Source organism: Malaclemys terrapin, chromosome 7 (assembly GCF_027887155.1).
Source record: "Malaclemys terrapin pileata isolate rMalTer1 chromosome 7, rMalTer1.hap1, whole genome shotgun sequence".
Taxonomy (NCBI): Eukaryota; Metazoa; Chordata; order Testudines; family Emydidae; genus Malaclemys; species Malaclemys terrapin.
In genome coordinates, this window is record NC_071511.1 from 30,587,276 (window position 1) to 30,607,253 (window position 19,978).

The 19,978-nt window shown below is 56.5% G+C and overlaps 1 protein-coding gene across 6 annotated transcripts in view; it reads right to left on the reverse strand.

Annotated features, from left to right (window-relative positions):
- Positions 1–7,426: 7,426 nt before the first annotated feature.
- DNAJC4 (DnaJ heat shock protein family (Hsp40) member C4) overlaps positions 7,427–19,978 on the reverse strand; it is a 74,561-nt gene continuing 62,009 nt past the window's right edge. For all 6 annotated transcript variants that reach the window (XM_054036000.1, XM_054035999.1, XM_054036002.1 and 3 more), the window contains 2 exons: positions 8,736–8,822; positions 7,427–7,636 (listed from right to left, as the gene is read on the reverse strand). In XM_054036000.1, the coding sequence (XP_053891975.1) occupies positions 7,534–7,636; positions 8,736–8,822 (190 nt within the window). In that variant the 3' untranslated portion in view covers positions 7,427–7,533. The remainder of the gene's footprint in view (positions 7,637–8,735; positions 8,823–19,978) is intronic.

Genomic DNA, 19,978 nt, shown 5'->3' on the forward strand with positions numbered 1-19,978 from the left:
GCGGGCGGCCGGGGAGAGGGAGCGGGGCTGGCTCCAGGGAGTGACTGATGGCCCGGCCCAGCCCGGCCCCAGGGGAGGCGGCAGGCAGCGGGAGGAGGGAGCGCGGCGGGACCGGGAGGGGGGACGGGGGGCAGCAGGGCGGAGCAGGAGAGGGGTGATGAGCAGGAAGCAGGAGGGGGGGCAGGAGGGAGCTGGCTGGGGGAATGGATGGTACTTGGGCTCCCATCCGGGGTGGAGGATGTTGTGAGCAGCCCTTGTGGTGATAGTGGGGAACGGGTGGCAGGGTAGATGGGTGTGTGGGGAGGGATGGATGGAGGGGCGTGTGGGTATGGAGTGGGGGAGAGGCGTGGGGATGGAGGATGAAAGGAAGGGTGGGTGGGTGCGAACGGACGAATGGGGATGGATGGAACGATGGAGGGGTGGGTGGGGATGGATGAGGGGATGGATGGATGGAGGGGTGGGTGGGGAAGGATGGGGTGGGTGAGGATGGAGGACTGGGGATGGTTGGAAGGACAGAGGGGTGGGGGTGGATGGAGGGGTGGGTGAGGATGAAGGACTGGGGATGGTTGGAAGGATGGAGGGGTAGCTGGGGAAGGATGACTGGGGATGGTTGGAAAGATGGAGGGGTGGCTGGGGATGGATGGAGGGGTGGATGAGGACGGAGGACTGGGGATGGTTAGAAGGATGGAGGGGTGGGGGTGGATGGAGGGGTGGATGAGGACGGAGGACTGGGGATGGTTGGAAGGACGGAGGGGTAGCTGGGGAAGGATGACTGGGGATGGTTGGAAGGATGGAGGGGTGGGGGTGGATGGAGGGGTGGATGAGGACAGAGGACTGGGGATGGTTGGAAGGACGGAGGCGTAGCTGGGGAAGGATGACTGGGGATGGTTGGAAGGATGGAGGGGTGGGGAAGGATGGGGTGGATGAGGATGGAGGACTGGGGATGGTTGGAAGGACAGAGGGGTGGGGGTGGATGAGGACGGAGGACTGGGGATAGTTGGAAGGACGGAGGGGTGGGTGGGGATGGATGGAGGGGTGGATGAGGACAGAGGACTGGGGATGGTTGGAAGGACAGAGGCGTAGCTGGGGAAGGATGGCTGGGGATGGTTGGAAGGATGGAGGGGTGGCTGGGGATGGATGAGGGGATGGATGGATGGAGGGGTGGATGAGGACGGAGGACTGGGGATGGTTAGAAGGATGGAAGGGTGGGGGTGGATGGAGGGGTGGATGAGGACGGAGGACTGGGGATGGTTAGAAGGATGGAGGGGTGGCTGGGGATGGATGAGGGGATGGATGGATGGAGGGGTGGATGAGGACGGAGGACTGGGGATGGTTAGAAGGATGGAAGGGTAGGGGTGGATGGAGGGGTGGATGAGGACGGAGGACTGGGGATGGTTAGAAGGATGGAGGGGTGGGGGTAGATGGAGAGGTGGATGAGGACGGAGGACTGGGGATGGTTGGAAGGATAGAGGCGTAGCTGGGGAAGGATGGCTGGGGATGGTTGGAAGGATGGAGGGGTGGGGAAGGATGGGGTGGATGAGGATGGAGGACTGGGGATGGTTAGAAGGATGGAGGGGTGGGGGTGGATGGAGGGGTGGATGAGGACAGAGGACTGGGGATGGTTAGAAGGATGGAGGGGTGGGTGGGGATGGATGGAGGGGTGGATGAGGACGGAGAACTGGGGATGGTTGGAAGGATGGAGGGATGGGGGTGGATGGAGGGGTGGATGAGGACGGAGGACTGGGGATGGTTGGAAGGATGGAGGGGTGGGGGTGGATGGAGAGGTGGATGAGGACGGAGGACTGGGGATGGTTAGAAGGATGGAGGGGTGGGGGTGGATGGAGGGGTGGATGAGGAAGGAGGACTGGGGATGGTTGGAAGGACGGAGGGGTGCGAGTGGATGGAGGGGTGGATGAGGACGGAGGACTGGGGATGGTTGGAAGGACGGAGGGGTGGGGGTGGATGGAGGGGTGGATGAGGACGGAGGACTGGGGATGGTTGGAAGGACGGAGGGGTGGGGGTGGATGGAGGGGTGGATGAGGAAGGAGGACTGGGGATGGTTGGAAGGATGGAGGGGTGGGGGTGGATGAGGACGGAAGACTGGGGATGGTTGGAAGGATGGAGGGGTGGGAGTGGATGGAGGGGTGGATGAGGACGGAGGACTGGGGATGGTTAGAAGGATGGAGGGGTGGGGGTGGATGGAGGGGTGGATGAGGACGGAGGACTGGGGATGGTTAGAAGGATGGAGGGGTGGGGGAGGATGGAGGGGTGGATGAGGACGGAGGACTGGGGATGGTTGGAAGGATGGAGGGGTGGGGGTGGATGGAGGGGTGGATGAGGACGGAGGACTGGGGATGGTTGGAAGGATGGAGGGGTGGGGGTGGATGGAGGGGTGGATGAGGACGGAGGACTGGGGATGGTTAGAAGGATGGAGGGGTGGGGGAGGATGGAGGGGTGGATGAGGAAGGAGGACTGGGGATGGTTAGAAGGATGGAGGGGTGGGAGTGGATGGAGGGGTGGATGAGGACAGAGGACTGGGGATGGTTGGAAGGATGGAGGGGTGGGGGTGGATGGAGGGGTGGATGAGGACGGAGGACTGGGGATGGTTAGAAGGATGGAGGGGTGGGGGTGGATGGAGGGGTGGATGAGGAAGGAGGACTGGGGATGGTTGGAAGGATGGAGGGGTGGGGGTGGATGAGGACGGAGGACTGGGGATGGTTGGAAGGATGGAGGGGTGGGAGTGGATGGAGGGGTGGATGAGGACGGAGGACTGGGGATAGTTGGAAGGATGGAGGGGTGGGGGTGGATGGAGGGGTGGATGAGGACGGAGGACTGGGGATGGTTGGAAGGATGGAGGGGTGGGGGTGGATGGAGGGGTGGATGAGGACGGAGGACTGGGGATGGTTGGAAGGATGGAGGGGTGGGGGTGGATGGAGGGGTGGATGAGGACGGAGGACTGGGGATGGTTGGAAGGATGGAGGGGTGGGGGTGGATGGAGGCGTAGCTGGGGAAGGATGACTGGGGATGGTTGGAAGGATGGAGGGGTGGGGAAGGATGGGGTGGGTGAGGACGGAGGACTGGGGATGGTTGGAAGGATGGAGGGGTGGGAGTGGATGGAGGGACTGATGAGGACGGAGGACTGGGGATAGTTGGAAGGATGGAGGGGTGGGGGTGGATGAGGACGGAGGACTGGGGATAGTTGGAAGGATGGAGGGGTGGGGGTGGATGGAGGGGTGGATGAGGAAGGATGACTGGGGATGGTTGGAAGGATGGAGGGGTGGGGAAGGATGGGGTGGGTGAGGACGGAGGACTGGGGATGGTTGGAAGGACGGAGGGGTGGGAGTGGATGGAGGGGTGGATGAGGACGGAGGACTGGGGATGGTTGGAAGGATGGAGGGGTGGGGGTGGATGAGGACGGAGGACTGGGGATGGTTGGAAGGATGGAGGGGTGGGAGTGGATGGAGGGGTGGATGAGGACAGAGGACTGGGGATGGTTGGAAGGATGGAGGTGTGGGGGTGGATGGAGGGGTGGATGAGGACGGAGGACTGGGGATGGTTGGAAGGATGGAGGGGTGGGTGGGGGTGGATGGAGGGGTGGATGAGGACGGAGGACTGGGGATGGTTAGAAGGATGGAGGGGTGGGGGTGGATGGAGGGGTGGATGAGGAAGGAGGACTGGGGATGGTTGGAAGGATGGAGGGGTGGGGGTGGATGAGGACGGAGGACTGGGGATGGTTGGAAGGATGGAGGGGTGGGAGTGGATGGAGGGGTGGATGAGGACGGAGGACTGGGGATAGTTGGAAGGATGGAGGGGTGGGGGTGGATGGAGGGGTGGATGAGGACAGAGGACTGGGGATGGTTAGAAGGATGGAGGGGTGGGTGGGGATGGATGGAGGGGTGGATGAGGACGGAGGACTGGGGATGGTTGGAAGGATGGAGGGGTGGGGGTGGATGGAGGGGTGGATGAGGACGGAGGACTGGGGATGGTTGGAAGGATGGAGGGGTGGGAGTGGATGGAGGGGTGGATGAGGACGGAGGACTGGGGATGGTTGGAAGGATGGAGGGGTGGGAGTGGATGGAGGGGTGGATGAGGACGGAGGACTGGGGATGGTTGGAAGGATGGAGGGGTGGGGGTGGATGGAGGCATAGCTGGGGAAGGATGACTGGGGATGGTTGGAAGGATGGAGGGGTGGGGAAGGATGGGGTGGGTGAGGACGGAGGACTGGGGATGGTTGGAAGGACGGAGGGGTGGGAGTGGATGGAGGGGTGGATGAGGACGGAGGACTGGGGATGGTTAGAAGGATGGAGGGGTGGGAGTGGATGGAGGGACTGATGAGGACGGAGGACTGGGGATAGTTGGAAGGATGGAGGGGTGGGGGTGGATGAGGACGGAGGACTGGGGATAGTTGGAAGGATGGAGGGGTGGGGGTGGATGGAGGGGTGGATGAGGAAGGATGACTGGGGATGGTTGGAAGGATGGAGGGGTGGGGAAGGATGGGGTGGGTGAGGACGGAGGACTGGGGATGGTTGGAAGGACGGAGGGGTGGGAGTGGATGGAGGGGTGGATGAGGACGGAGGACTGGGGATGGTTGGAAGGATGGAGGGGTGGGGGTGGATGAGGACGGAGGACTGGGGATGGTTGGAAGGATGGAGGGGTGGGAGTGGATGGAGGGGTGGATGAGGACGGAGGACTGGGGATGGTTGGAAGGATGGAGGGGTGGGGGTGGATGAGGACGGAGGACTGGGGATGGTTGGAAGGATGGAGGGGTGGGGGTGGATGAGGACGGAGGACTGGGGATAGTTGGAAGGATGGAGGGGTGGGGGTGGATGGAGGGGTGGATGAGGACGGAGGACTGGGGATGGTTAGAAGGATGGAGGGGTGGGGGTGGATGGAGGGGTGGAAGAGGAAGGAGGACTGGGGATGGTTGGAAGGATGGAGGGGTGGGGGTGGATGAGGACGGAGGACTGGGGATGGTTGGAAGGATGGAGGGGTGGGGGTGGATGAGGACGGAGGACTGGGGATAGTTGGAAGGATGGAGGGGTGGGGGTGGATGAGGACGGAGGACTGGGGATGGTTGGAAGGATGGAGGGGTGGGGGTGGATGGAGGGGTGGAAGAGGAAGGAGGACTGGGGATGGTTGGAAGGATGGAGGGGTGGGGGTGGATGAGGACGGAGGACTGGGGATGGTTGGAAGGATGGAGGGGTGGGGGTGGATGAGGAAGGATGACTGGGGATGGTTGGAAGGACGGAGGCGTAGCTGGGGAAGGATTGAGCAGTTGCTGATCTGTGGCTCACATGCCCATGTCCAGCACTGTGCAGGGGGCAGCTCAGGGTGCTGGGCTGGCAGAGGTGCAGGAGCAGCTGAGCTGCTGGGCCTGGGGAGCTTGCAGGTGGAGCCATCCCGTCTAGATTGGGCCCATTCTCTCTCTGGCCAGTGGAGCAGGAGTTGAGCTGGGCAGCCAGGTGCCCCCAGCCACTAGGGGAAGCCAGCACATACTGCTGGGACCTGCTGTAGCACAAGGTGCATTTGGGGAGGGGGGTTCAGGAATGTGACCTGGCATCCCCAGGCAGGGCGGACTGAGAGGGCAGAGTGAGGGGGCAGGGATGGCTTAGACGGGTTTCCACCCCCCACCCCTACAGGATGGAATTGCTGGGATGGGAGATGGAGCATGGAAAATGCCAACAATGCCCCTTCCTCCTCAGGCTCTGGCCCCCAGCACCAGCAGAGCTGAACTCCCCAGTTACACAACTGTAGGGGAAGCATATTTGATGCCAGCTCCATCCTGGGAAAGGAGGCAGAGCAGGGTGCCAGGGGTGGGCTGTGGGGTGCTGATCAGGAGGATACACAGCTCATAGTGTTGCCTGGCATGAGATGTGCTTGGGAGCAGTGCACTTCCTTATTGGGCACTTGTATCCAGAAGGGCTAATTCCTAGATCCTGGCTGGGCACTGCTGTGGGGAAGCTCACAGCACTGGAGTCCTTGGCTGGGCACTGCTGAGGGGAAGCTCACAGTGCTGGAGTTCCTGGCTGGGCACTGCTGTGGGAAAGCTCGCAGCACTGGAATCCCTGGCTGGGCACTGCTGTGGGGAAGTTCACAGAGCCAAGAGGCTCTCCCTCCCAGCAGGGAGCTCCATGCAGCAGCCTACCTCCCAGCAGGCACAGAGGGGGCTATGGCGGGTGAGGCCGTGACGCGGGCAGAGGATTAGCGGAGTGTGCTGCGATGGGAACTGTGTGTGAAATGCCAGGATTAATCCTTCATGCACAGGCCCCAGAGCTGCACTCCCCATCTGGCGCCTGACCGGCATGGACGTGTGTGTGTGTGTCTCCCGAATCCTCCCCCAACTCGCCCCTTTGCAGGCACCCCACACGGGAACGTGCGTTGTGTGAGCGTCATGCTCAGATAGTCACAAAGGGGCATCAGAAATAGCAGAGGAGAATGGATGAGATGAGGATGTGTGGGGATTCATGGATGGATAGATACATAGGGCGGTGTCTATGGGGAGCTGTGTATGGTTGGGGATGGAGAGATGGAGGGAGGGGTGTGGTGCGGATGGATAGATACATAGAGAGGTGTCTGTGGGGAGCTGTGTGTGGTTGGGGATGGAGAGATGGAGGGAGGGGGTGTGTGGGGAGGGAGGGTACAGTGCGGATGGATGGATATAAGAACACACAGACGGATGTAGAAGGGAATTCAGGGGAGCACAGGAGCCCTTGGGGTTCTGATATCTGCTGCCCTGACACTGGGGCTTTTGGATGCCCAGTGGGTTTAGCTGTTTTCTGGGGAGGGTGGAGCAGTGTGGAACCATGGCTAATGATCATTGGGGTGGCTCACCTGCCTCCACCCCTCCCAAATCCACCCAGCACAGCTCTCACTTGGCACTCCCAGTGCTCCATTCAGATGGGGGGATTCAGCCCAGAGCACTGGCTGTGTAGAGGCTTGGCTAAGCAACTGCCTCTGTGTGTGTGTGTGTGGGGGGGCTGCCCCCCTCAACTCTCTGATCCCCATCCTGGCAACATTGGCCCCTATGGTCTCTGCTCCTGCTAGTGGGGGCTGGATATGTGCCTGGCAGTCTTCCTCTCCCAGTGTCTGCCCCTGGCCCCAGCTCACAGGGATGGAGTGCCTGGCATGGCATTGCAGTGAGGAAGCACTTCCAACCATCCCCAGTACCGGAGTCCCTCCTGGACACTGCTGCAGAGAAGCTTGCAGCACTGGGATTCCAGTTGGTTCAGAGGAGCTGCTGCAGCTCCTGCTTCCACAGGGAGGGGCGGTGGGGACAGGAGAGGACCCCGAGGCTCATCCCTGCTCCAAGAGCCCATGTGGTGACACTGGGTAGTGCAGGCTGGGAGCTGGAGGGCTCAGATGAATCCCATTTCCCCCTCCCCGTAGCAGTGGTGGGAACCCTCCAGGAAGGCTAATGGCACCGGGGCCATGGGCAGTGATTTATTGAAGGGAGGGGACAAGTGTGTGTGTGAGGTGTTCCCCATACAGCATCTGTGGCACCCAGTCCCCCCCATATAGTGTCCAGAGCGCCTGTCACTTCTGGGCGCTGTCCCCGCTGGGCCGGATGCAGTAGCGCTGTGTGAACTCGGCGTGTTTCTGGCGCAGGAGCTCCTGCTGCTTCTGGAAGCCATTGGCCCTGTGGGAGGAGAGGCGCAGGGGCCGGGTCACACTTGGGACAGTGATGCTCAGCATCATGCACTAACACGTGTGAATGCACATGCTCTAACACGCACTGGTGCATCCATGCACACATTAACGCAAGCTCAGGCACACACACTAAAGTGTGCATGCCCTAGGACGCTAACATGCTAGTTCATGGGGGAACACACTGTAACATGCTAACACCCACTACTGCATGGGGGCATGGTAACATGTGCTAGTGCATGAAGCACACACTAACATGCAAACACATGCTAGAGCATGGGGGTACATGCTAGTATACAGCTGCACACATAGTCTAACACAAACTAGTGCACACATTTGTGTTCACATGCCCAGTAACACGTGCTCTAGTGCACATGCCTATTCTCTAACACTTTAGTTCAGATGCCCCAGGGCATGTGCACACTCCAACCCATGCTGGTGCACACACACCCTGTGTCGTCTGCGCATGTTCTAGCACACATGGACGCTAACACACTAATGCACCTGGTGTTGGACACTAACACACATTCATCCACACCCTTGTGAGTGCGCACACACACGCCTCCATTTCCACTCCCAGCCATTCAAGCTGATGGCCCCTGGCTAGCGGCTCATCGCGCCCCTTGCGATGGCTGGGGGCATGTGGGGTGGCGGAGAGGGGAATGCCCAGAGGGCACTGAGGGCCAGCAGGCAGTGAATGGAGGGAGAGATTCCCCCCGCTCCCCAGAGGTTGGTGGAAGCTGGCAAGGAGTAAACTGGGTGGGGGGCAACATTGGTGAACAGAGGGGAGGGATTCCCAGAAGGCAGAGGACACCCACATGAGGTGAAGGAGGGGGAAGGGATTTCTCAGAGGGTGAGGGGCAGCATGGGGTCAAGGTGGAGGAAGACTCCCCAGACGGTGGGGGGGGGCAGCATGGGGTGAACAGGGGTATTCCCAGAGAGCAGGGGGGCCCAGCATGGGGTGAACATAGGGAGGGGTCCCCCCAGGTTCTGGCAGCAGCACTCCAACTGCCAAACCCTCTGGGAGAGGAAATCCTTGTCCCCAGGTACGGAGAGGGAAACTGAGGCAGGGCTGGGGGAGCTGTGCAAACCTGGCCCGCTCCTTGGATTCATTGTAGATGCTGGTTATGAGCATGTCCTTCTTGTCCATGAAGCTGTTGTGCATCTCCTCCAGCTTCCTGCCGAGAACACGGGGCAGGGTTACACACATCGCCCTGCACCCTCCCGTGTCGATGGATGTGGGTGGGTGGGGATGGAGAGTTCAAAAGACGAATGCAGCCGCATGTCTGGGGACGGATGGATAGATCTGTGTGTGTCTGAGTCTATATGGATTAAGTGTGTGTGTCGTCTCTGTGTTGTGTGTTCATGGTGGATGTGCTGTGTGTGTCTCTGTATGATGTGTGTGTATCTCTAAGGGGTGGGGTGTATGGAGTGTGACTGTTCGGTGCAGTGTGTGTGTGTGTCTGTGCGGTGTGTATGTGTATGCATGTGTCTGTGCAGTGTGTGTGCGCGTGTGGTGTGTATGTCTCTGTGTGGTGTGTACGTGTGTGCAAGTATGTGTGTGTGGATCTGTGTCTGTGCAGTGTGCACGTGCGGTGTGTGTCTCTGTGTGGTGTGTATGAGTGTATGTGGTGTGTCTGTGCAGTGTGTACACGTGGTGCCTGTGTGGTGTGCGTGTATATCACAGCAGGGCTCCCGCCTTCTCTCCGCTCCAGGCTGTGCTCTAGCAGGCTGAATGCTGTGTGCACCAAGACCGGGCCCGAAGTGGCGGCTGGGGCTGGCTGCCCAGTGCCGGCTGACAGGGGGTCCCAGGGCACTGTCCCTCTTGCTGGGGCGCCAGCTGGAGGTGCGGACTGCACTGGGCAAGCGGTGTGAGTGGATGAAAAGCCAGGGATGGACTGACTCAGTGATTCTGGGGCCAGCGACAGCCCCGATCTTCCCCTGGAAGCTGCCATCTCCTTATGTAACAGGGTCTGCAGCACTAGCACCAGGGTGCCCCAGTGTGAGGGATGGGCAGGGTGAGGGATGGGCAGGGCACCCACCTCCAGCCAGGCCTCTGCTCCCCCTGGTCTGCACTGCCTGCAAGAGCCACTTTGCCAGAGGTGACTGGGGGGATTTATCTCCCCAGCTGGGGAATGGTGGGCACAGAACCCAGGAGTCCTGGCTCCCAGCCCACCTCAGCACCAGGAGGGAGTAGGAGTGAGTGGGTTAGAGCCGGGCAGGAGGCTGGGGGGACTGGAAGATGCTTTAGACAGACACAAGTCACTAGGGTAGTGCTGGGGTGACTGGGTGTGATTCTCTGGCCTGCGGCACGCTGGCACCAGACTGGATGATCTCATGGTCGCTTCTGGCCTTACCACTGCTGATGACAAATTCAGCAGGGTAAAGAGGGGCTGACTAGCTGCATCCCCCTGGATGCTCACACTCCCCTGTCTAGCTGTCATGTACTAACAGGCTACTCTGCGTGCAGACTGGAGACTACTTTAACCAGACTGGGATTGGCACCATTGCAGGGAAATCACTGTTACCCCAGTGCAGGCACTTCCTCTGACCAAAGAGCTTCTAGCAACATCCTGCCCTGGGAAGGTCGGGGAGGCCTCCCCTGATCTGATCCCGGCCTGGGGGAGGGCATCCCCCGATCCACATCCTGCACTGGAGGAGGTGTGCCCTGATCTACGTCCTGTGCTGGAGGAGGCGTCCCCCGATCCACGTCCTGCACCGGATGATGCATCCGATGATCCACGTCCTATGCTGGAGGTGGCGTCCCACGATCCATGTCCTCTGCTGCAGGGGGTGTCCCCCGATTCACATCCTACACTGGAGGGGGCACCCCCCGATCTATGTCCTGTGCTGGAGTGAGCATCCCCGAGCCACGTCCTGCGCTGGGGTGAGCATCCCCGAGCCACGTCCTGCACTGGAGGGGACATTCCCAATATAACTATTTCTGTTTATTAACTGATCCAAGACCTGTCTGGAGAGCAGCTCTCAGATTGTGAGCAATTTGAGGCAGGGACCGTCCACGCGTATATGCACAATGGAACTCTGGCCCTTTGCTACTTCAGTACCAATAACAACCTCATAAGAGTAAACCAGAGAGGGGAGCCAATTCCAGGGGCAGCAGCACTGAACTGGGACCAGTTGGAAACACAAAGAGAAACCCCAATCCACATGAATGATCACCTCAGCCCCACAGCTTTGTGTTTGCTCAATACTGTTTGAGAGAGCCACAGAGTTTAAGGCCAGAAGGGACAATCAGATCATCTAGTCCAGGGGTCGGCAACCTTTCAGAAGTGGTGTGCTGAGTCTTCATTTATTCACTCTAATTTAAGGTTTCGCATGCCAGTGCGTAGCAGGGTGAACACCCGCTCTGGCCCTGACGGGTTGGAAAAGCCCTGCAGAGGGCTGGGCAAGGTAAAACCCTGGCTGATCGGGGGAAGTGGCTGCAGCTGGGCCACGCCCAATCAGGCCTCAGCTGGCCTGTATACGAAGGCTGGGAGCCAGGAGCCCAGCAGTCTCTCTCTGCTTTCAGAGGGAGAAGGGCTTGGCTGTAGGGAGCTAGAGACAGGGTACCTGTAGTAGAGCAGGGCTGGGGAAAGGCTGAGGAGCTGGGGAGTACCAGCCTGGAAAGCCCCAGGCTGTGGCCTAGGAGAAGGCCAAGGGGTACTGGGGGTTGCAGAGGGTAGGCCAAACCCAACCTTGCTAATGATGAGTGGCCTATACTGCAGTTTGCCCCAGGGAGTGGGGGCTAGTTGCTGACTGGCAGTGGCCTTATTCTGAGGTGAGGTAGGGATAATGGGTGGGGGTTCCCTGGGGAGGGGAGACCTTAGTACTGAGGGGTACTGCCAGGGGGCAGCACCCCAGATACAAGGGCACTGGGGTCTGGAAGGGACACCGGGGCCAGAGGACAGGTGGATCACTAGCCTGCAGAGGGTGCTCTGATGGCTGGATCGAGCTAATTCCCAGAGTCACCAGCAGGAGGTGCCGTAGGGGTGAGTCTGCCCCTCTACACAGTGATACATTTTTAGAAGGTCTCTTTGTATAAGTCTATAATATATAACTAAACTATTGTTGTAGGTAAAGTAAATAAGTTTTTTAAAATGTTTAAGAAGCTTCATTTAAAATTAAATTAAAATGCAGAGCCCCCCTGGACCGGTGGCAGGACCAGGTCAGTGTGAGTGCCACTGAAAATCAGGTCGTCTGCCACCTTTGGTGTGCGTGCCATAGGTTGCCTACCCTTGATCCAGTCTGATCTCCTGTATAGGACAGGCCAGAGAGTGTCACCCAGTTACCCCAGGATTGAGCCCAGTCACTTGTGTCTGATTACAGCATCTTCCAGCAAGGCACCAGGCTGGATCTGAAGACACTGAGAGATGGAGAATCCACCCTCCCCCTTCTCTTGGGAGTTTGTTCCAATGGTTAATCACCCTCACTGTGAAAACTTGTTTCTCATTCAAATGTCTGGCTTTACCTCCCAGCCACTGGTTCTCGCTCCACTAGGCTCAAGAGCCCTTTAGTTCTTGGTGTTTTCTCTCTGTGAAGCTACTTGCACACAGTGATCAAATCACCTCTTGATCTCCTTTTGGAGAAGCTAAAGGGATTGAGCTCCCCAGATCGCTCGCTGTCAGGCATTTTCTTCAGCCCTCTGATCATTTCTCTGGCTCTTTTCTGCACCCTCTCCAGTTTTCCAACATTCTTTTTAAAACATGCACTCCACAACTGGACGTGCCATTCCGGGATGGGTCTCACCAATGCCGTCTATGGAAAAAAATCACCTCTCTGCTCCTGCTCACTACTCCCCTGTTTATACAGCCAAGGATTGCACTGGCCCTTTTGGCTACAGCATCACACCAGGAGCTCATGTTCAACTGGTTGTCCACTAAGACAAAGCAGTTACTTACCTGTGTTGTTACTGTTGTTGTTGAAGATGTGACGTGGACGTGTATTCCATACAGGTGTGTGCACGCCCAGTGCACTGGAGCTGGAGAATTTTGCCTAGCAGTACCTGTAGGGGTGCGCTCACACCTCATGGCTGTAGCCCACCTCTGGCTATCTAAGGCCCGATCCCCTTCAGTTCCTTCATGCTGAACATCAAGAGCATAGAGTTCGAGGCAGAGGGGATGGAGGTGGGTTGTTGAATACATGTCTGCGTCACATCTCGAAGGATGCTCACAACACAGGTAAGTAATCATGTTTACTTCTTTGAGTAGATGCAACCATGTATTCCAAGGAAGTGACTCTCAAGCAAGATTTGCATGAGGTGGGGCTTGGAATCTATTTTAAACAAGGATTGCAGAACTGCCTTCCCAAAGCTTACATCTACTCTGGATGCTGCAGTAGTGGCATAATGTTTCGTAGGCAAATGTCCAGATGACCAAGTGGCAGCCCTGCAGATGACCAATATTAAAACATCACTTAAAAACATCATCGCCATAGCCTGCGCTCTTGCAGAATGAGCTCACAGCCTTGTGGAGGCACAATCAGCCGTATGCTGTCCTGATATAGGAAGTTAATCCCCTAGAGATCGTCTGCGAAGCGATTGCTTGTCCCTTCCTTCCGTCTGCATACAACACAAACAGGCAAAGCGAAGCATGAAAAGGTTTAGCCCTGTCCAGGTAAAATGCTAGACATCGCCTGACATCCGTTTGAAGATGCTGCTCCACCAGGGTTGAATGCGGCATAAGAAAGAACAAGGTAAATACACCACCTGCTTGAAATGAAATTGAGAAACCACTTTAGATAAAAACTTAGGGTGAGGCCACGAGGTCACTTTGTCTTTGGAGGATTGTGTGTAAGGAGACTCTGCCATCAAAGCCTGCGACTCTCTCTCTCCTCGCAGATGCTATTGCCACCAGGAATGCAGTTTTTTGACACAAAAGAGAAAAAGAAGATGATGCCAGAGGCTTGAATGGATGTCCCATCGGAGCCACTAAGACCATAGTAAGGTACCACAAAGGAACTGGTTCTCTCAATGGTGAGTAGAGACAAAGGATCCTTTCAAGAATCTTGTTACCATGGTATTAGAAAATACTAACCTCCCATGGATGGGTGGATGAAATGCTGAAATCACAGCCAGATACACCCTCAATGAGCTAAGTAGGAGACCTGAGGACTGAAGATGTAACAAATACTCCAAGATGTCCTGGATACCAGCCACCTTTGGTTGAACTCTGCAGGCCAACGATCATATTAAAAACAACATCATCCATTTGGCCAAATCAGCCATTCGGAGAGAGCTTCCTTCTATTGAGTAGAACTTGTCAAACAGCCTCCAAACCTTGTTCTTCTTTCTCATTTAACCACAGAGCAGCCATGCAATGAGATGGAGAGATCTGAGTGTGGGATGGAAAATCTGACCATGATGCTGAGTCAAGCAGTCGGGATGGAAAGGAAGGGATATGGGATGCCAAACTGATAACACAAGAAGGTCGGAGAACCGAGTTTGTCTCTGCCAGGCCAGAGCAATGAGGATGAGCTTGGCACAGTCCAATTTCAGTTTGATGATGACCTGTGGGATGATTGGAATCAGAGGGAAAGCATACAGGACTGCCGAATACCAACTCAGGCAAAAAGTGTCGGCCAGGAAGCCTGAGCTGAGACCCCCTCGAGATCAAAACAGTTGGTATTTCTTCTTGTCTCTCATGGGAAACGGGTTGATTGCTGGGATGCCCCAAGCTGCAAAGACAGACCACAGGACACGGGGCTTCAGGGACCATTTGTGTCACAGGGAAAAATTCCTGCTGAGGTGATTTGCGAGTTGATTCTGGACCCTGGGTAAATGATTGGTCACCGGAATAATGCTCCTCCCAGTGCAAAACTTCCAGAGCCTGATCCTGACACAGGCCTTTTGCGTGTTCTCCCCCACGTCTGTTCTCATAGTACATCATGGTGATATTGTCGGTGAGTGTGTGAACCACTGCACCCTTAATGTAATCTTGGAAAGTGTGATGGCCTGAAGCTCCACAGTATTGATATGCAGTGAAGCTTCCTGTTTCAACCACAGGCCCTGAACTTTAAACGACCCAGATGTGCTCCCCAGTCTACTCGGAGACGTCAGTGATAACCATCCTGGTTGGTGGGGATCGAGCGAAAGGAACACCCTGGCATATGTTGTCCTGAACTGTTCACCACCATAAAGAATCCAGTTATCCAAGGGATGATGGTTCAGATGAAAGACTGACTTCAGCCACATTTGGAGAGGGTGAAGACACAATCTGGAAAAATCGACCACCTGCATTATTCCTGGGGGAATTCTGCACCACTGCACTCATGCAGAATTCATGTCCCTTGCAGATTTCCCATCATTTTCTGTGGGGAAGCAAAGAAGCCGCAAGAGTTCTCCTCCCCAGCAGCGTGGGCACATCGATTTGGGCTCCAGAGCAGCCGATGGAAAGGTAAATCACTGTGGGGAGGTCCTGGCTGGGGACGATCTGGCTGGTGGTTCCTACTCTGTGCCAGGCTCAGCTTCTAGTCCCAGCTGGGCTGGGGGAGGGCAGAGCATCCTCTTCTCCTGCAATGAGCAGCCAGGTCCAGGTCAGACCTAGCCACAGAAACTTCCCTGGCTATAGGAAGCTCCGCACTCCCCCTCATCACTCCTCAGCTGCAGGGAGAAGGGTCACTGTATGGGGAGCTGCTCCCCTGTTTGCTCAACTCCTGTGCATCTGGACTGCCCCATACCCAGATCTCCCTGCCGAGCCTCACCCCCACCCATGGGAGGGACACAAGTCAATGGGCTGAGACCAGAACCAGAAGGCCTTTGCCTCCAGGATCTATGACCCTTTCTAGGGTAGCCCTGTTTCCCTGGGGGAAAGAAGGACTTCCCAATGAAGCACTGTGACAGATGCTGCTGCTGACTGCCATAATGGTGCCTCTGGACTGCTGGAGTTTACAACCCTAAAGAACGCAGTGTGGCTTGTGAATCTTTAAAAGACTGCAAAGTCTTGTCAGTCTTTTCTGAGAATAGTACTCGACTATCAAAGGGCAGGTCCTCAATACTCTGCACATCAGAAGCAATGCCTGAGCTTTGCAGTCATGATACCCTCCTCATGATCACAGCTGAGGCCACAATTCTGACCGATGAATCTGCCGTGTCCAACACTGAATGAAGAGACGTCTTGGCCACCGAACAGCCTTCAGCCATAAAAGCTCTAAACTCTTGTCTGGGGGCTTCTGGCAACTTGTCTGCAAATTCAGACATGGCCACTGGATTAACAAAGTCATATTTGGATAGCAACACCTATTGGTTTGTGATACGCATTTTCAGGGAAGAGGAGGTATAAATCTTTCTCCCCATCAGGTCCATCTTCTTTGACTCCATTTCCTTGAGAGCAGAGAGCCTTGTCATTCGCCGCAATCACAATACAAGAATTAGAGACAGCGTGAGAATAGAAACCCTCAAAACTTTGCTGAGGGACAAAATAGTGGTTCTCTGAACACTCCGCTATGGACAGCACTGAGGCCAGAGTGTTACAGAGGGCCTTTGCAGGCTCCAGGAGAGTGTCATTAATAGGGAGGGAGGGCTACACTCATCAGAGCAGATGGTCAGAGAATGTCGAGCAACTTCTGCGTATTCTCCTGTAAAAATTCTGCCTGGATGCCTAAAGAAGCAATCACAAAAGGCCCTGGTATACCTTGAAATCCTCGGGCACCAAAGGAGAAGAGGAACCTGGTACCATCAAGTCATCAGGAGAGGATAAAAACTGTCAAGTGCACCAGGAACAAATCCTGTTGCTGAACCCAGATGAGACAAGTCTGGAGGCCCCTAGTGAGGAGGCTCAACCATTGTTTGAGCTTGTGGTGGGTCACCAACATTAGCCACCAAGGGGACCGGTGATCTTGCTCTGGAGTGGGATGGAGAATGTGATCTCTGGGACCAGGAAGCCACAATGTGTTCAGATAATGCACTGGTTGCCAGTTAGCACAGGGCCAGGAGCCCCTGTCCCGACTATGCAGAGAGTGTCTATGGCGCCACAGACCATTCTCAGACCAGTATCGATAATCAGGCAACGAAGACTGGGAGGAGGACTCCAACATGGATCCCGAAGAGTCCCTGGTGGCCGGTGACAGCAGTGGAGCCAGTCCTGATGGGGCACACAGACTTGTCTGTAGCTCAACTGGAAAGCAGTTCCTGTGCCAATGAGGAATCCACATAGCCTGTACCAAATATGTGGCACCCACCCTGGGGAAGGCATTGGTACCGAGGTCAGCGGAGGAACTGAAGTAGAAGACAGGATCTGCCGACAAAACAAAGTCGGCAGTGAGGGGTTCATTAATGCTCCTTGGGGCTGGGCCTGGCACCGATTTCAACTCCATAGTCTGCGGTGCAGAAGGACCAGGCTCGTTCACAGAGTACGAAGGTCACCACCATCAGATGCGGGCCTCAGTGCCGAAACAAGCCTCAGGGCCTGCTCGAGAAGATGCTGCTTCAGAGGTAAGTCTCTAGCCATAGGGGTTCTTTTGGTAATCAGCTTACAAACAGAGCATCTCTCCTGAGCATGTCCCTTGCCTCATCACAACAAGCCCCTTGTGTGGGGATCATTTTTCTCCCCCCCCCCCCCCCCCCCACCTCCCCACGATGGACAGGGCTTGAACCATAGTGAGGGTATCCCACAGGACAATAAGTATCTAACTAACTCTAAGGTAACTAATACGATCTCAGGTATTGCTAACTATCTAACAACTATATACATAGAGAAAACACTCAGACAAATGACGTGATAACCACACAGAGCTCTGACACCAGCCACAGGCACTGAGAAGGAACTGAGGGGGTGTCAGGGCAGAGCCACCTCATATAGCCAGGCTCAGGGCTACAACCACGAGGTGTGAGCACCGCCCCTACGGGTACTGCTAGGCAAAATTCTCCAGCTCCGGTGTGTGTGGAATACATGGCTGCATCTACTCAAGGAAGAACCTAACTTCCATCCACTGGTTCTACCAGGCCTAAGTCCGCTGAGCTAAAGAGCTGGGGTTTCTCTCTGTGAACTTACACACCGTGACCTAGGTGCCTCTTGGTCTTTGTGTGGAGCTGCTAATGGATGGAGCTCAGGGCAGCGTGCACCCGCTGTGACACAGGTGTGTTACTGACAATGCAAGGGCAGCGCCATGTAGAATTGTGTTTAAGGGATCCTCACCCAGTCACAGGGACATTTCAGAGAGTTTAAAGCCCAAAGGGGGGTCTGACTCAGAACTCCTGAGTTCTATTCCTGGCTCTGGGACATCACGGTGCCTCAGTTTTCCCTCCCACCCTTGGGCTGTTTAGACTGTGAGTTGTCTGGAGCAGGGACTGTCTTTCATGGTGTATCTGTGCAGTACCCAGCATAGCAGGGCCCTGATCTCTCTTTAGTGCCTGGCACAATCAGGGTCTGATCTTAGCTGGGGCCTCTGAGTGCTAGCGTGCTTTTCATACCCTCTGTTAATATGATCTGCATTACAGTAGTACTTAGAGGCCTTGACCAAGATCAGGGTTCCACTGTGCTAGGTGCTGTACAGACCTGAATTGAGATCAGGACCCCCACAGTGCCAGGTGCTGTTCAGACACAGGGACAGTCCCTGCCCTGAGGAGCTCACTATCTAAATAGACAAAGGAAGGATCATTATCCCCATTTTATGGATGGGGAAACTGAGGCCCAGAGAGGGGAAGTGGCTTGCCCAAGGTCACCCAGGAGACAGTGGCAGAGCCAAGAACAGAACCCAGGTGTCCTGAGCCAGAGCCCTGCTCCTTAACCACAGGACTGTGCCTTTCCCATTTGACAGAGCAGGATTTTGCTAGGCTCATTGGAATGGGCCATCTGAAGGCTTCTCACAGCCCCAGACACAACTCCTGCCAGTTCCCTTGCTGTGCCTCCCCTGCTCCTGGTCACTTGGCATGCATGGCATGTCTCCGCGCCTTCTACAGAGGCTGGGGGAGTTGTACCAAGCCTGCGTGTCACTGCACTGATTGCTGTGTGAGTTCCCGGAGCAGGGTGATGAGTCTCTCTTGCCTCATGTGCTATTTCCCTAACAAATGACACCAGATCTTGTTTGCTGGGAGCCTGGAGTCACCGGGAAATGAGGATGGGGGTCATGCTCCAGCTGCTGATGAGGCAGGCTGCAGCCCCTTCCCTTGTGCTCTGGCTCCCCCACAAACACACGGTGCTTTGTCCGTTGGTGCTGGGTGTGCATTCGGCACAGCCCCTTCACCCGGGGGAGTCCAGGCTCCAGAGAGCTGGGACAGGGCTAAAAAAAACCTGACAACGCTGCTGCAGGGATCAATCCTGCCTTAGTCGCTTGGGGAGTGGGAAGTGGGGAGGAGGGTCTAAAGAGGGGGATTCTCCATCTCCTGGTCTCTCAGGGTCCAATCCTGCAGCTCGGCTCCCTTTCATGGTATCTTAATAACAGTCTGTGTTGTAGGAGCCTATGTCAAAACAGACAGGCGGGTGCTTGACAGAGCAACACGGAACAATGGTGGCCTGGAAGGACAGAGCACACACAGGCCAAGCAAACCTCTGCCTCCCACACACAGGCAGAGCATTAACTGGATGGCACAGGTAGGCTCCAGTCGGGTCTCCCCCAGCTGGGCTCCAGAGACTGATTCCAGTAGGGACACACACACACTTGGTAAAACACAGATGCAGTCAGAGCTACCGATGGGTTAGCAGAACCACCAGGCACAGATGGGCAGTGATGTGCTTGAGGCCAGAGAGACTGCTGGGACAGAACCCAGGAGTCCTATTGCCCAACCCCCTTGTTCTGACCATTAAACCCCACCACCTTTCCTGAATGCTCCCTGCAGGGAGTCAATTAATTACCTCCACCCCAGGAGGATTCAGCTGGGAAGCTGGAGAGGCTGAGGTTACAAGTGTGTAATTGAGTGCAGGAGCAGACCCAACGGTGCCCCTGCTGGGGTTCATGTCACAGGGCATGCACCTAAGTCTCCCTCCCTGACAGAGCCATGTCTGTCTCCTTGCTTGGGGGGCCTTGCTTGGCTGCTGCCTACTGCTATCGAACAGTGCATAGCTGTGCCAGTTCCCAGCCTGGGCACTGCTGCTGCTGCCCTCCCCAGTAGCTCTGATTCTGCCTGTGCACCCTCCCCAGCTCTGATCCCTGTTGCCAAGGGAAGGATGAACACCCTAATTGGCCCTAATTCAATGAAACACACTCGCGTAGGTCTGAAAGGCCTTGACCCATAGAGGGGCACCACAGGGATTCAAGGACCCCTGCCCATGCCCAATTCCTCAGGCATCATGGGCTGCAGGAAAAAAATGAAGAGCTGGGAGTCAGGACACCTGGCTCTGGGAGGGGAGAGGGGTCTAGTGGGTTACAGCAGGGAGGGCTGGGAGTCAGGACTCCTGGGTTC